At 55.8% G+C, this 12,889-nt stretch overlaps 1 protein-coding gene across 1 annotated transcript in view; it reads right to left on the bottom strand.

Annotated features, from left to right (window-relative positions):
- Positions 1–9,476, bottom strand: part of PPARGC1B (PPARG coactivator 1 beta) — a gene marked incomplete at both ends in the record, with an annotated part of 43,978 nt that extends 34,502 nt beyond the window's left edge. The window contains one exon of the mRNA XM_080627260.1: positions 9,393–9,476. Within this exon, the coding sequence (XP_080483386.1) occupies positions 9,393–9,476 (84 nt within the window). The remainder of the gene's footprint in view (positions 1–9,392) is intronic.
- Between the last annotated feature and the right edge of the window lie 3,413 nt (positions 9,477–12,889).

Genomic DNA, 12,889 nt, shown 5'->3' with positions numbered 1-12,889 from the left:
CATGCTTATAAATAGCCAGCTGCAGAGACTCAGGCAGCATGTGTCCCACGCCCCAAGTCCCTAGGACACCAGCATGCACAAACACAGACATCAGCTCCCCAGTTCCTTGGAAGGGACCCACGGCACCCTCATCACAGGGCAGTTGGAGATGTCAGGAGGCAAAAGCAAAGGCCATGCTGTGCACCTCCAAGAAACTCAGTTCCATCAATACTTGGTGCAATGTGCAAGCCTTGCTGATCCAAGGTGGTACAAGAGAGCCCCAACATGCTACATGGGTAAGCCAGTGAGGTGGTCAGACCGCTCAGGCAAACCCATCACTTGTGCTAACTCCAAAGGCAACAAGGGGGCTTGTGTGTATGAAGCAGCAGAAGCGGGTCCATGGGGTGTGCACAGTGCCCAGATCTCGTCACTGGCCAAGCACAGGCCCCAGTGCCCATAAGGGTGGGGAGAGTACAACCCTTGCAAGGGGAGCTAACACCCATGAGACATCCCTCGGCATTCCAAAGGGTCAGTCCCATACCTTTCACTGAAGGAGCTCAAAGGACTGATGCCAGCGGTGCCCTACACACCTAAAGGCAGAAGGACCTTCGCCGTTCTTTGCCTCCCCACATCACAGCAGTGCCTCTGCTCCAGCATCCCTGAACAACCACCCCAAGGAGCTGCAGCCCCACAGGGCCCTTTGGCAAGGCAGATGTGGAGGTTTCACCGAACAGCTCAGCTCTGCTTCTGCGCTTTGGAGCACGGTTCCTTCCTCCAAGGGGAGGCGATGGCACATTAGCAACCAGCATGTTTGGCCATAGATGCGCTCTGGCCTCAAAAGGTATTGAGACATTTAGAAAAAGCCCTGCAGTCCCCATCTCCACAGGTTCCTGCTCCCTGCCAGCTTGTGCAGCCCAGTCGCTGCCACAGGCTCCCCACTGCCTCAGGATGGCTGCGAGCCCACTCTGTTAATAGCAGGGGAATAACTCCTTGGGTCTGACTGAACGAGGTTTAAACTCCCCCCAACACCAGTCCACAAAGGTCCCATACCCACCAGGGCAGCTGCAGGCAAATCCTCCCTCCGGAGTGGCTGCTATATTTAGGTATCTAAATGAGGCGGAGTGGCTCTTTCCAAAAAAGAGTTACTTTGGGTTACATAAATACAGAGAGAAACTTGAAAGCTGTGTTTCCAGGTCCTAGCACTGCCATATATGAGCAGCAGGGATGGGGACAGTCTCTCCCCAATAACCTCCCTTTATTTTCATCTCAGCTGGATGTGCAGATGCTTTTCCAGCCCCTCAGGCAGACGGGCAGCAAGCAAGCAGGGCAAGCTGAGACCAGGGAACCTGTATAAGCGGACCCTCATGGGCAGCCCCTGGTCACTGCAGGGAGGCAGGGGCAGGGGGCTGCCAACATGCTGCATCCTGGATGTGCTAACAGAGGAACAGCGAAGGCACTGCAGAGAACACTGCAGGCAGGCCAGGCAGCACAGCCAAAAGCACAGGCAGGAGGAGTCAACAGAATAAACCAAGCAGCTCCAGCCCTCCCTGCCCATGCCTGTCCTCACAGTGCCTCCATGACATCCCTCCATGCTCAGCTGCTGACTTCCTTCCTCCTGCATCCACTTCCACATCCTGAAGCCTCTGGTCCCACGAGGAGAGCAGACAACGTATGCAGGAGTGTGTCCCACACACCTACCACTGCTCACCCCGAGCCCCAGGGCTGCAGGGCAGGGGCTGCCCCTGCTCCCGGCTCAGCTGCTGGGCAGGGCTGGCTGCTGGTCACCAGCGAAGCAGCGTCCCCAGCAGAGCCGGGTGACAACACGCACCATGGGAGTTTCTGGGGACACGTACCACGTGCTTTCGTTTTCAAAATACATATAAATAGACACACTTATTCCCTCCTAAAAGGACATGGCCACAAGAGGAGAAAAAAAAGGCAGCTCAAATACCATCCGACCTTTCAGCCTGAGAAAACCACGTAGTTCTCATACACAGGCTTGAGAGCTGTTACCTGGGAAATGGGTTTTAGCATAAAACCCATATGTGCCAGTCTCCTGGAGGGGCCCACATAGAGACAGAAACTTCCTTTTTAAGAAGAACACTTGCAATTTTTTCTTTTCATTATTAGCACAGTTAGGTCGTGACTATCTGTGTGCAAGCTCGCTCGCAAGGAGAAATGAAGCTGCTTGGATTAAACCTCCAGCTCCTGCTATGCAGAGCTCTGGAGGTTGTGCTGAACAAGGGAAGGTTTAAACAGCCTCCTGTCACTCTCCAGCCCTGATCCTCCCAGCACACAGGCCACGGTTCTCCCACTGATCCCAGCCTGGAGAATGCCCGCTCTGCCTGGACAACGTGTGAGGAGCCAAAGGAAAGTGCCATGGCTGCCCCATCAGCAGGAGATGCTCACAGAGGGGTGGCCTCTGCAGGGGAAAGAGAAGACAGAGCCTGCCCCTGCCTAAGCCTCCAAGGAGAGCTGTGTGAGTGCCACATTTTACACCCGCAGCTCCTTGCTGTTATCCAAGCACAAGCACAAACATCATGCTGGCTGCAATCAGCACTCTAACCCTGCCCAGCTGCTGCAGGGCTCAGTCTCACGTGCGTGCAAAGGGTCATGGCAGTGTCCTGCTGGGACGTTTCCTGAAACACCCCACGGCTACATTTGCACTTTCTTCATTAACAAATATAACATAACTTGCTCCTACTTTGGCTAAAAGCGAAGCAAGAAAGTGCTCAGCAAGAGGATGGGGACAGGACCATTTCCCCTGCACCCCAGCTCTGTGTGCACCCATGGGCAGCTGTGGCCACGTGTCCCCTCGTGGCAGGACAACCAGGTCCCCAGCTGTCACTTGCATGCGGTGAAACCTGCATTCCCCCCTCATCCGGGCAGGAGGGAGCAGAAGAAACGCGGTTAGCAGCAGCCGGGCTTCCTTCCGTGCGCAGGGCGCAGCGGCCAGCATGCTGCTCCGGCTGCAGCACCAGCCTGCGGATGCTCTGCCCAATCCCCTCCATCTCCCCCCGCCACAGGATTTCCTTGCTCCTGATGCGCACGAAAATTAGGAAATGAGGGTTCCTTGGGGACTAGGTGGGGAAGGCAGCTTCCAGCCGGGGGAAGGACGACACCTCCACACCCCTCCTCGCCTGCCGCCCCGTACGTCGGGGTCGAGCGGGGTCCTACAGCGTCCCCACACAAAGGCCGAGGAAGCAGAAGCCACAGCAGCGGTGAACTTGCTGCAAACTGAAACAGGAACCGAGGAGCCTGACCAGCAGCGCTGGCTCAGCACAAGCAGCTGCTGGGACCGGCTCCCTGCCGCTGCAGGCAGCGATCGCAGGGCGCAGGAGCAGAGGAAGAATTTAGAAAATGCATTTCAGTCAAGATACACTGCCCTGAAACCATGGTCCCTGAGAGAGCTCATCCGATCCTCTGCCACCTCAGCACAAAAACATCCATATCAAGCATGTTCCGCCGGGTCTCTGGGGAGGGGAGGAGTGTCACATCAGCCCTCCCGCTGCTCTGGGGTCTCACCCGCTTCAGCCCCATCACATCGGCTGCCCCTTGCCAAGGGCAGAGGCCTCCTGCTCCCCACTGCGATGGCAAACGCCTGCCTGCTCACTGCCTAGTGTGGGGTGGGTATAGGCAGGTATAAAAAGCTCCTGTGATACTTCAGCAGGGCCCTCCTCATGCTCCCTGACAAAGCTCCTAGTGCAGGGGCACTGGGAGGCACTCAGTGCCTGCCGGCTTTGCCTTGGGACAGCAGGCATGCAAGATAAGCAAAGTATTCTCCCTAAGCCCCACACTGCTGCCCAGGAGGCAGTCATGATCAAAGGTTAGTCTGGCTACTGGATGGGGCCATCCCAATGGGCCCCTAGGGCTGCCAGAGTCTCCACACCCCCCACCAGCAGATACCAGACTCGCTGCAGGGGGAACCCCTTGCGGGGTTTTTCCAGCTCTTTCAGGACCAAAGGAGATTTCCAGCTTTTTTCTTTCCCAGTCTGAATTCTGAAGTGAATTGGTTTTAACAGAGCAATTTGCAGCAGCTCAACCCTGGCTGCTGCCTCTGCTCCGGGAGGTGCAGCGAAGACAGAAGAGAGCAGGGTGATGAGACCCTGAGTGCAGCCGGATCTGTGCAAAGTCCTTTGGCATTTCTCAGAAGCTCCCATTATAAAAAAACACAATAAATAAATAAATAAAGTTTTGTGAGCCAGGGTTCAGGAAAAGTGCTGAAAAGCAGAACAGCCAAGAGATAAGTGAAGGGAAACACATTGGCTGGACCATCACCTACAGCATGACTGCCCCTAGAATTAGGTCACTACCTCACCTGACCACTCACCCCATTAACTTCAACCTTTACTCTCTGGCTCGTTACTACAAGCAGAGGCAGCTTCAAACATCCTCTTTCAGGCACTCACAAGAGGGTAGCTCACCAGGGAGGTGGTGGGAACCTGCCCTTCCCACACAGCATGCAGGCAGGGAGCTGCTGCCCACTCTGGGGCGCAGGCAAGGGGCTGCCAGACCATGTCCCCGGGGAGCAGAAGTGCATCCAGGACCATGGCGGTTGGCCCTGCATGGCCACGCTGGCCCAGTGCATGTACAAAGTTCCCCAGTTCCCCCTCTGCGAAATCATTTCATGCTGCCAAGCAGTCACGAGAAGTGTAAGCCCGCGCAGGGTTACCATGGAGGGGCACTCGGCTGCGGGAGCCCGGAGCCGATCCCTCCGGCAAACACATTTCCCAGCCCAAGCCCTGCCGGCACCTTGTGCCCCTGGCTCCTCTCACCCCTGCTCCTCTGCAGTGGAGAGTGAATTGCAACACGCGTGGTCCTGCTGGAGCTTTACCTCTGGGGGCAGCTCCTTCCTTCCCTGGCAGAGCCAGGACCCCCTCCGTGCTGCAGAGCCCCATGGGGAGCTCGAGCCCAGAGCAGCCTGCAGGGATAGTGCCTCTCACCCCGATGACACCATCTCCCCATGCCCCTCATCCTGGTGAGGATCGCTGGGACACCATCTCCCGAAGGCCAGGGGCAGGCAGAAGCAGCAGTGGCTCTGGTGGTACATGCCCTGCAGGCACCACACTAGCAAAGGCATAAACTGTCCCTGCAGAATGCCTCTGCCCCAGAGTGATGTCCCCAAGCTCCCACAAGTGCTGGCACATACTGGCCAGGGAGAAGTGTGCCCATGCCACAAGCTCCCATGCTCTGCCACAAGCCAGCCCCCAGCCCTGCCAAAGGGAATTTCAGAGCTCGGTGGGCTCCTGCACCTTGGCAGCAGCAAGCAGCAGTGGTCAGCAACACAGCAAACCAGCTATACCCAGAGGCAGCCTACGATGTCCCTGTCCCCAGCCCCACAGCCCCATTCTTCAAAGCCAGGAAGAAGTTTGGGGCAGGAAGGGCAACCCCTAGGCATTTTTCATAGGACAACCAACAAGCTTTGAAGTGCCAGAGCAAGTGAAGTTTGTAGCTACAAAGAGGCTTTTGACATTGGAAAGGTTAATGTAAGAAAGAGATCATATCCCTCACAAAGCTCCCTTTGCTGGAGGCACTAGGTTGAGACCTTAATTATTCACCTGTTGGAGAGGTGCCTTTCCATTACGGCATGAGACATGAGCATGGATGCACAGACAGGAGAGAGGAAAGCCCATGGCATGGCGCAGCCCTGGGGCCTGCCAGGCTGAGGAGCACCAGGGTGTCTGGTCAGAAGCAGGGGGTGAAGGCGGGCAGGGGCGTGTGGATGCTCTCCAAGGGGCTAGATTTGAGGCCAGCCCTCCTTTCCTGAGCCGCTGGTCCCTGCTGCTGAGGCTCAGCAGCACGCGGTGCTCACCATCTCCTGCCGCGGCAGCAGCATCCCAGCAACCACCATCCCTGATTTGCAAACGTATCCACTGCTGACTGCCACCATCCATAACATGTTGCCAACGTGCCACAGCCACCTTGCAGTGCTTTCCTGGGAGAACAAGGGGGTTTCCAGCCCTAGCAATGCAGCACCAGGCTGGAGACACAATCTACACAGGCCCTTGGGCTGTCTCAGCTACCCAGACACCCCCCACATATACAGATCTTTGATAGAGAAGCCACAGCAAAAGCAACGTATCTGTCTGATTGATGAGCACTATTAGAAATCAGGGCTGAGTTCGCACTTCATGACTAGCAGCGACAACCCACCCAATGGACCTCTTTTCCACCGTGCCTTCACCTTGCTTTTCCACCGAGGCTTCACTGTGCCTCTTGCATTCATCAATGGATTAAGCTGTTAGCAGGAGGCTGAGAAGTTAAAGAGCAAATATTGCATTTCAGTTCCTGTGATCTTTAAACATCTTGCCGAGAAGCAGCCTGGTTGTTTTTTTCCCCCTGCTGCACTTTGTTTGGGGTTTTTAAACAAATCGAAGCCATAAGTCAAACTGCTCCTGCCTCTCGCAGGGATGCTGAGAGGCTCTGGCTGCTCCCAGCAGAGCTGCCTGGCTGGCACTTCCCAGCGTCTGGTGCCAGCAGACAGACCAGCTACGACCAGCTTCATACCTCTGAGCAGCGGAGTTGCACAAAATGGATTAAGCGGGCCCAGAAATTACACGTTTTGAGTCGCAGCAGAACAGAATCACTTTTTTTTGTTGTTGTTAACAAGGGAGAAGGAGTTGGCAGGAGAAAGGCAGATACCAAGTGAAAAACCCTGATTTTCCTTCTGTAGCAATGCAGGTACCACGTGAATCATCGCTGTCCTCAATATGTAAATAGAGGCTAGCAAGCATCCTCAGCACAAGTCCATGTAACTAAGGGACCGATGCAAATATCTATGTCAGACCTTCACCATGCATCTCCCCAAGAGCCCTCCTGGAGAAGGGATCATCAGGCAGCTACAAGCACCCTATTGCGCCTTTCTCAAAACCTACTGAAAAGCAAGGACTTGGGAGGAACGTGAGGGAGAGAGGAGGAGAGTCAGCGTTCCTCAAGATTTCCATGAAGGAAATAGCTATTGATGGTCTCGTGGCCTCCTGACATTGCAGCCTCTCAGGACAGCCTGATCTTATGCTTGAGCACTGGGGTCTTTGCGGAAGCAGCTTTAGGGCTTCATTGAGAAGTCAGGAACCCAGTTGTAAGCAGAGGCTCGTACAGTAGTAATGGGGAGAGACGTCAGCAGGCAGCACAGCCCGCCTCTTGCTCCCAGTTATAAACCAGGCATGTGACAGCAGCCAGGGCTGGAGCCTTCCCTGCAGTTTCATCAGAGGTTAAGGTACAAGCACAACACAGCTTACAACTTCAGGCGTTTCTTAAGCAAATGCATGCAAATCATCGCTGGGGGAAGGCTTTTTTTCTTTCCTCCCCCTTTTTAATTCTCTTTCACCCTGGCTTTTAACCCCCTGCGCACGTGGGGACAGAGGAAATGCAATTATCAGCAGCAGGCGCCGGGTGGGAGAGCAAACACTGGCTGCACACCAGAGGGAACCTGCGGCGGGTTGCAAGAGCCCTGTGCTGCACCTTATGCACCTACAGGCATAGACCAGCACTAACTCAGTGCATAGCTATGCTGCTCCCCGCAATGTAATGTATGTATGGGAGAGGGAGAAAGAAAAAAGGGGACAGGCACAGCAAACCCTATTTCAGGAGATGCCATGAAAACAGTCTTATTTCATCGCAGGCCATTTCACACTCCCAAATTTTGCAGGGGATGTTCACAACATGGTGGTTTTGCACCAGAGAAGGATGACAATTTGCAGGATTATCCCCCCCTTCTAAGCAGTCCCTTTTTAGAATAAGATTCCTAAATTGGCACATCAAATGCTGACCAAAAAGCAGAAAAAGAAACAATCCTTCAAATGCGTGCTGCAATCTTAAGAGCTTTTCATTTCACGCTAAGCAGGCGGAGAACACGCAGGTTATTGCAGGGAAGTGGAGCCAGGAACTTTCACCTGCACAGGGAGCCATGGGGCTGGTGGAAGCTGCAGCCTTTCTGCTAGGGATGGCATCCCACACAGCCAGCCTCCTCTCCCCTAGCCAGCAATTCTCTCAGCAATACTAAATCCGTCCAAATCAGAAAACACAAACCACTTACAAAACCTTCCCAGCCCACTTCTCACCCCTCCTGACCCCCGTGCTGTGATCAACCTGTCAGCAGATCTTCGTAAACCACCGGACCTGCCGCCTGTCCCCCGCTCTGCCCCCAAGCAAGACGCCCTGCTCCCATGCCAAGCCGGAGCGCTCTAGAGCTGGTGCATGCAAGCAGAGGTGCTGGGACTACATCAATCTAGCTGGTGGCAAGACCTGCCTGGTTCTGTCTGGCACATGCACCAGGGGCAAATCTGATTTATCAAGTCTTGAGACCTTATTTGTTTTGAACCCAAACAGCAAGATTAGTCCCCGTCCCATTCCACACACTCCTGCTGTTTGCAATCCCGGAGCTAAACTGGTGAGACAGCAAGGGTTGGGATGAATGTGCTAGCTTCACAGTCGAAGCTATTTTGTAATCTGTGGTTATGAAAGTGAAGGGCTGGAGAGATGATACATAACTACAGAAAACTCTTCCCACTTGCACCAGGCTCATCAATCCCACTGCAAAATGCGCGGTTGTGCTCCAGATCAGTGCCGGCTCTCGCCGCTGCCCGGCTCATTGTATAGTGCCTCTTCACCCCCCAAAATGGAAAAGCATGCAAGCCCTATAGCCAGCACTGCTCACTCTCGTGATAGAGCGGGAGCTGCCAAGGAGCCTTAATCTGATTTTCATACCCTGCTCCATCCAGAAGGGAGCACATCCAGATTTCGGGGCCGCTGGCTCGCAGCACCGAGACCCTTCTCCCTGCTAAACCCCCCCTCCCCAAACCTCCATCCCCCAGGATCCCAGCCCGAATGCGTGTAACTGACGCTCGGCATGACTCATCCCACGGCCCGGCTCCATCACCCCTGCGGAGCCCCCCCCCACCGCTCTGCACCGCGGCCTCCCCCTCCCCACCACTGCAGGGGGGTGCTGCAAAGGAGGGGAGGAGTGTGCCAAAACCATCAACTTCTTTCTCCTCTCTCTTTCCTCCCCACCCCACGTTTCCCGCAGAAGGGGGGGGGGGGGGGGGGCGCGGGAGTCCACGTGCGAGTGGTGCTGAAAGCGCCGTTGGGGCTGCGGGGTTGGTGCCGCGCCGGGGCCGCCCCGAAGCCACGGGGAGGGGCGCGCAGAGAGCCGCGGGGCCGGCAGGGTTCCGCGCGTCCCCCCCTCCCCGTATTGCCCTCCTGTGAGCATCTGTGGAGCAAACGGGACCCCCGCGGAGCCTCCGGGCTGCTGCGGGAAAAGCCGGTCCCTGCACCCCCACCACACCGGAGGGGTGCAGACACCGTCTCTTCCCGCAGGAGCGCCGGGAAGCGGGGGGGTCCAGCGGTTCCCCCCCGTTCCATGAGTTGCACCGCGCTGTGGAGCCGGGCAGCAGAGCCCCCCCCGCCCGCCCTACCTGGCTGTCAGCGAGGTAGCTGAAGACGAAGGAGGAAAGCTCCTCGTCGAGCAGAGCGCTGCAATCCGACCCCGGCTCCGCCATCTTCCACCTCCGGCTCGGGCTGAGGCGGCACCGAGCATGCAGCAGGCGCGCCGGCGGCGGGGAGCCGGGCGGCCGGTGGGGCGGAGCCGCCTGCAGCCCCCGCCCGCCGGCCGCGGGAGCGGGGCGGGGGGACCCCCACGGCTGCGGGGTGCGCATGGGGCACCGGCAGCGTCCCGCGGGACCCGTGCCCACTGCTCCGCCACCCAGAGACTGCCGGCCCTTAGAAGTGGGGGCTCCCCGACAGCCTCTGGGTCAGCCCCGTTGGGCCACATGAAGCCTGGGTGCAACACGTCGGGCTCGGGGGGGATCCACCTCCTGGGGCTGGCAGACACGTGGGGCAGCTTCCCATGGCACATGCACCCACTTTAAGCACCACTGTGTACACCTTAGGAGTGACAGCCCTTAAAAGTGGGGATACCCTACATCATCACACGTGTGTATATATATATATATATATGAGATACATAAACCCTGGGAGGAGTGTGTTGGGCTGATGGTCACGTCGAGGCTTGATGGGTCTGCACTGGATTGGGACCACGTGGCTGAGAGCAAAGAGCAACAAGGAGCAAAAGATCTTCAGGTTTCCCTTGTTTTCTTCTCAATGCCCAGTGCTGCTGCAAGCATCTTGATGTCGCACACGTCACTCTTCTGTCTGAGGTTTTGAGATGTATGCTAAAAGCCCTTTCAGAAATAATTAATGATGGAACCAAAAATCTCATGAATGTTCTATTTACTTACCCACAGCAATTACATGGAAAAGAGCAGAGCTTGGCCCTGCAGCCTGAATTAGATGATACACAATGAACCAAGTGGCAACACCTACAGCTTAATGGCTCCAGATCCTTAAATCCCCTCAGGTGGCTCAGATGGGCCTACAGGATCAGTGTAATGGCTGGTGAAGCAAAGTGATGTGGAGTGAGTTAGGTAGAGAGCTCTGTCAAACTCTGATGGGTGAGCAAAGGTGCTTCTTCCACTGGTAGGAAAGGCTTGCTGCCTGTCTGCCTTCTTGCCTTGCTTGTGTTTCAACAAGAGAGCTCTTTCCAGCTCTCTGGCCTCCCTTTGGTTCAGGACATGCTGTGAACACCAGGCAATGTAGCAACATCGGGTTTTCCCTTGTGATCCTCAGCCTTGCACCAAAAGATGTCATCAGGCAGCATGTGTTGTTTGGCTGATGAGAGCTGAGGGCAGGGGCTGCTGGGATGGGACAAAGTAAGAAAGCCATCAACTCTTCCTCGTTGCTGATTACTGCTGTGAAGCACTGAAGCAGATACCCAAGGTGCTTTTCAAGCGGCAGCAAGGAAGCTCCTCTCCTCAGGGGTGGAAGCTCGGGGCCCAGCAGTGCCGCTGCCAGGATGCGCAGCTCCAGTACTGCCGGGCAGCATCGGAAGGGCCTGGAGCAGGAAGTTGTGTTGCTCTGGAGCACGTGCAATTCCCTACAGACAAGGCTCCAATTCCCAGTTGGCCCTGCTGGCCAATAATCTGGAATGTGCTCTCCCCCTGGTCCATCCTTTGCAGGAGAAGCTAGTGCTGTGGAGAGAGGAGGTGGGCTGGGAACAGGAGGGATGTTTGCCCCACCAGAGGACTGGAAGGCCTCACCATAAAAATAGTCTCTCAGGAGGAATCTGTTGCACAAAAGGCGAGGTTCTTACTTGAGTATGTCGTGATTTCCTTTATACCAGTTTTACTCAAATAGGAAGTAACCATTCATGGGAATTACTAGTGAATGGTTGCTCTGAAATCAAGTTATGCATAGCTGTGTGTTTCAGACATACCTTTTCATTTCTGGTGTGTGTGCTAGCATAATCCCTGTCTCCTTGCTTTCTAACCCAAGAAGATGAGCCCTTTCCAGCCCAGAGGATGGCAGAAACAGGGGCATCTCAGTGGGGTGGATGTGCTGCTACTTCTGGGTTTCAGTGGGGTCCTGGAGGACGAAGTGCAGTTGCTGACGTGGCTGCAGGTTGGTGTTAACATGTTCCAGCTTCTACTCCTGACTGCTCTGGACTTTTGCACAGCTCTGTGCCTTTTTGGGGTTTTTCCCGTATAGAACAGAGATCACACCGCTTCCCTGTGCCCTGGAGCTTCAGGGGGGATTGATTGAATAACACTCATGAAAAGGGTTTCAAAAGCACCAAGAGAGAAGCAAAGCAGGACAAAATGTTATAGCTGATGGTGTGTCCACCTCCTTTAGAAGTCAGTCATGTGGCAGCCTCAGAAATACCCACCATGGGTCGAGAGAGCGTCTGATCCGCAGTACTTCAGTGCAGTGATGTGGATGGGACATTGTATTCCTCGTGTGCACGCACCCTTCCCTGTCTGCAAACAGAGTGAGCATGCAGTTTGGCTAAGAGCTCACAGCGTTCCTTCTAACCCAGACCTGAGCTTTGCAAGCAGGAGAGCTGCCAGAGCTCCTGCTACTGCTGCTCCCTGTATTTATATACACACAGAGGTGTCAGCCACAGCTGGGCAGGAATAAGTCCCCTCATGCCCACCCCTCGCATGCAAGCCCTGGCTAAGCCGTAGCTCTCCATGGCACCGTGCCGGCGCTGCAGCCAGCCCGCAGCAACACGATGCTAACCCCAGAGAGGCCAAGGATAATGTTACCGAGGTAAAATATAACAGGAAAAGCCCACAACTGCCCTTTCAAACCAGCAGAGAGTGAGTAATGTCATTAGGCCAGCGGTCAGGAGGGGACAGGGTTTGAAGGTACCCGTAGCCTGACAAAGGCCAACTGCGGGACAGGGGTAGGAGCCAATGAGCAGCGGCTGGGCAGGAGACACCCCGCGCTGTGCAAACTCCCGCCTTTGCTCTCGTGTTGCAGCTGCCCCTGTTTGTGGATGGGAAAATGTTGTAAGGACCGGGCAGTGAGAGGCAGCGGCAAATGGGGCTCCTCCGGGTTACACCATCCCCAGCACATGGTGGGTCCCCGCCGGCCCCCTGCACTGGGACAGTCATTGCACTGACATTAAATGTGGCCCCAGGGAGAAGTTGTGTGGGGACCCGGGGAAGGGGGCTCTGTGCTGAGGGGGGGGGAAGCTGGAGTGGAAGATGCCCCTGAGGCTTTCCCGAAGTCCTCCCCTAAAGCAGCCTTCATTCATGTGTGCTGTTATGGGAGGCGCCGCTCCCCACGGGGCAGGAGTGGTTAGCAGTGCTGTGCCACTGGGTTTCACTGAGTTGCTGTGCTTGGCTCCTTTCCATGAGCTCTGGTTTTCTTTCCCCTCAGCCCCACTTGGCACTTGGCTCAGCCTTGTCCTTCACCTGAAGTCACCCAGCACAGGGACCTCGTGTTGCTGTACCTCCGTGCTCTCTGTGTCTGGTGGCTCCTGATCAGCTGTGTTCACTGGGGGCTCCTCCTGCCTCCCCTTCCTCCTCCGTTTATGACAGGAGGGCTCTGTCGTGCTTAGTGCCAGCAAGGA

This window comes from Psittacula echo, assembly GCF_963264785.1.
Source record: "Psittacula echo genome assembly, chromosome: 11".
NCBI classification, from domain to species: domain Eukaryota; kingdom Metazoa; phylum Chordata; class Aves; order Psittaciformes; family Psittacidae; genus Psittacula; species Psittacula echo.
This window is presented reverse-complemented; position numbering and strand designations above follow the sequence as displayed.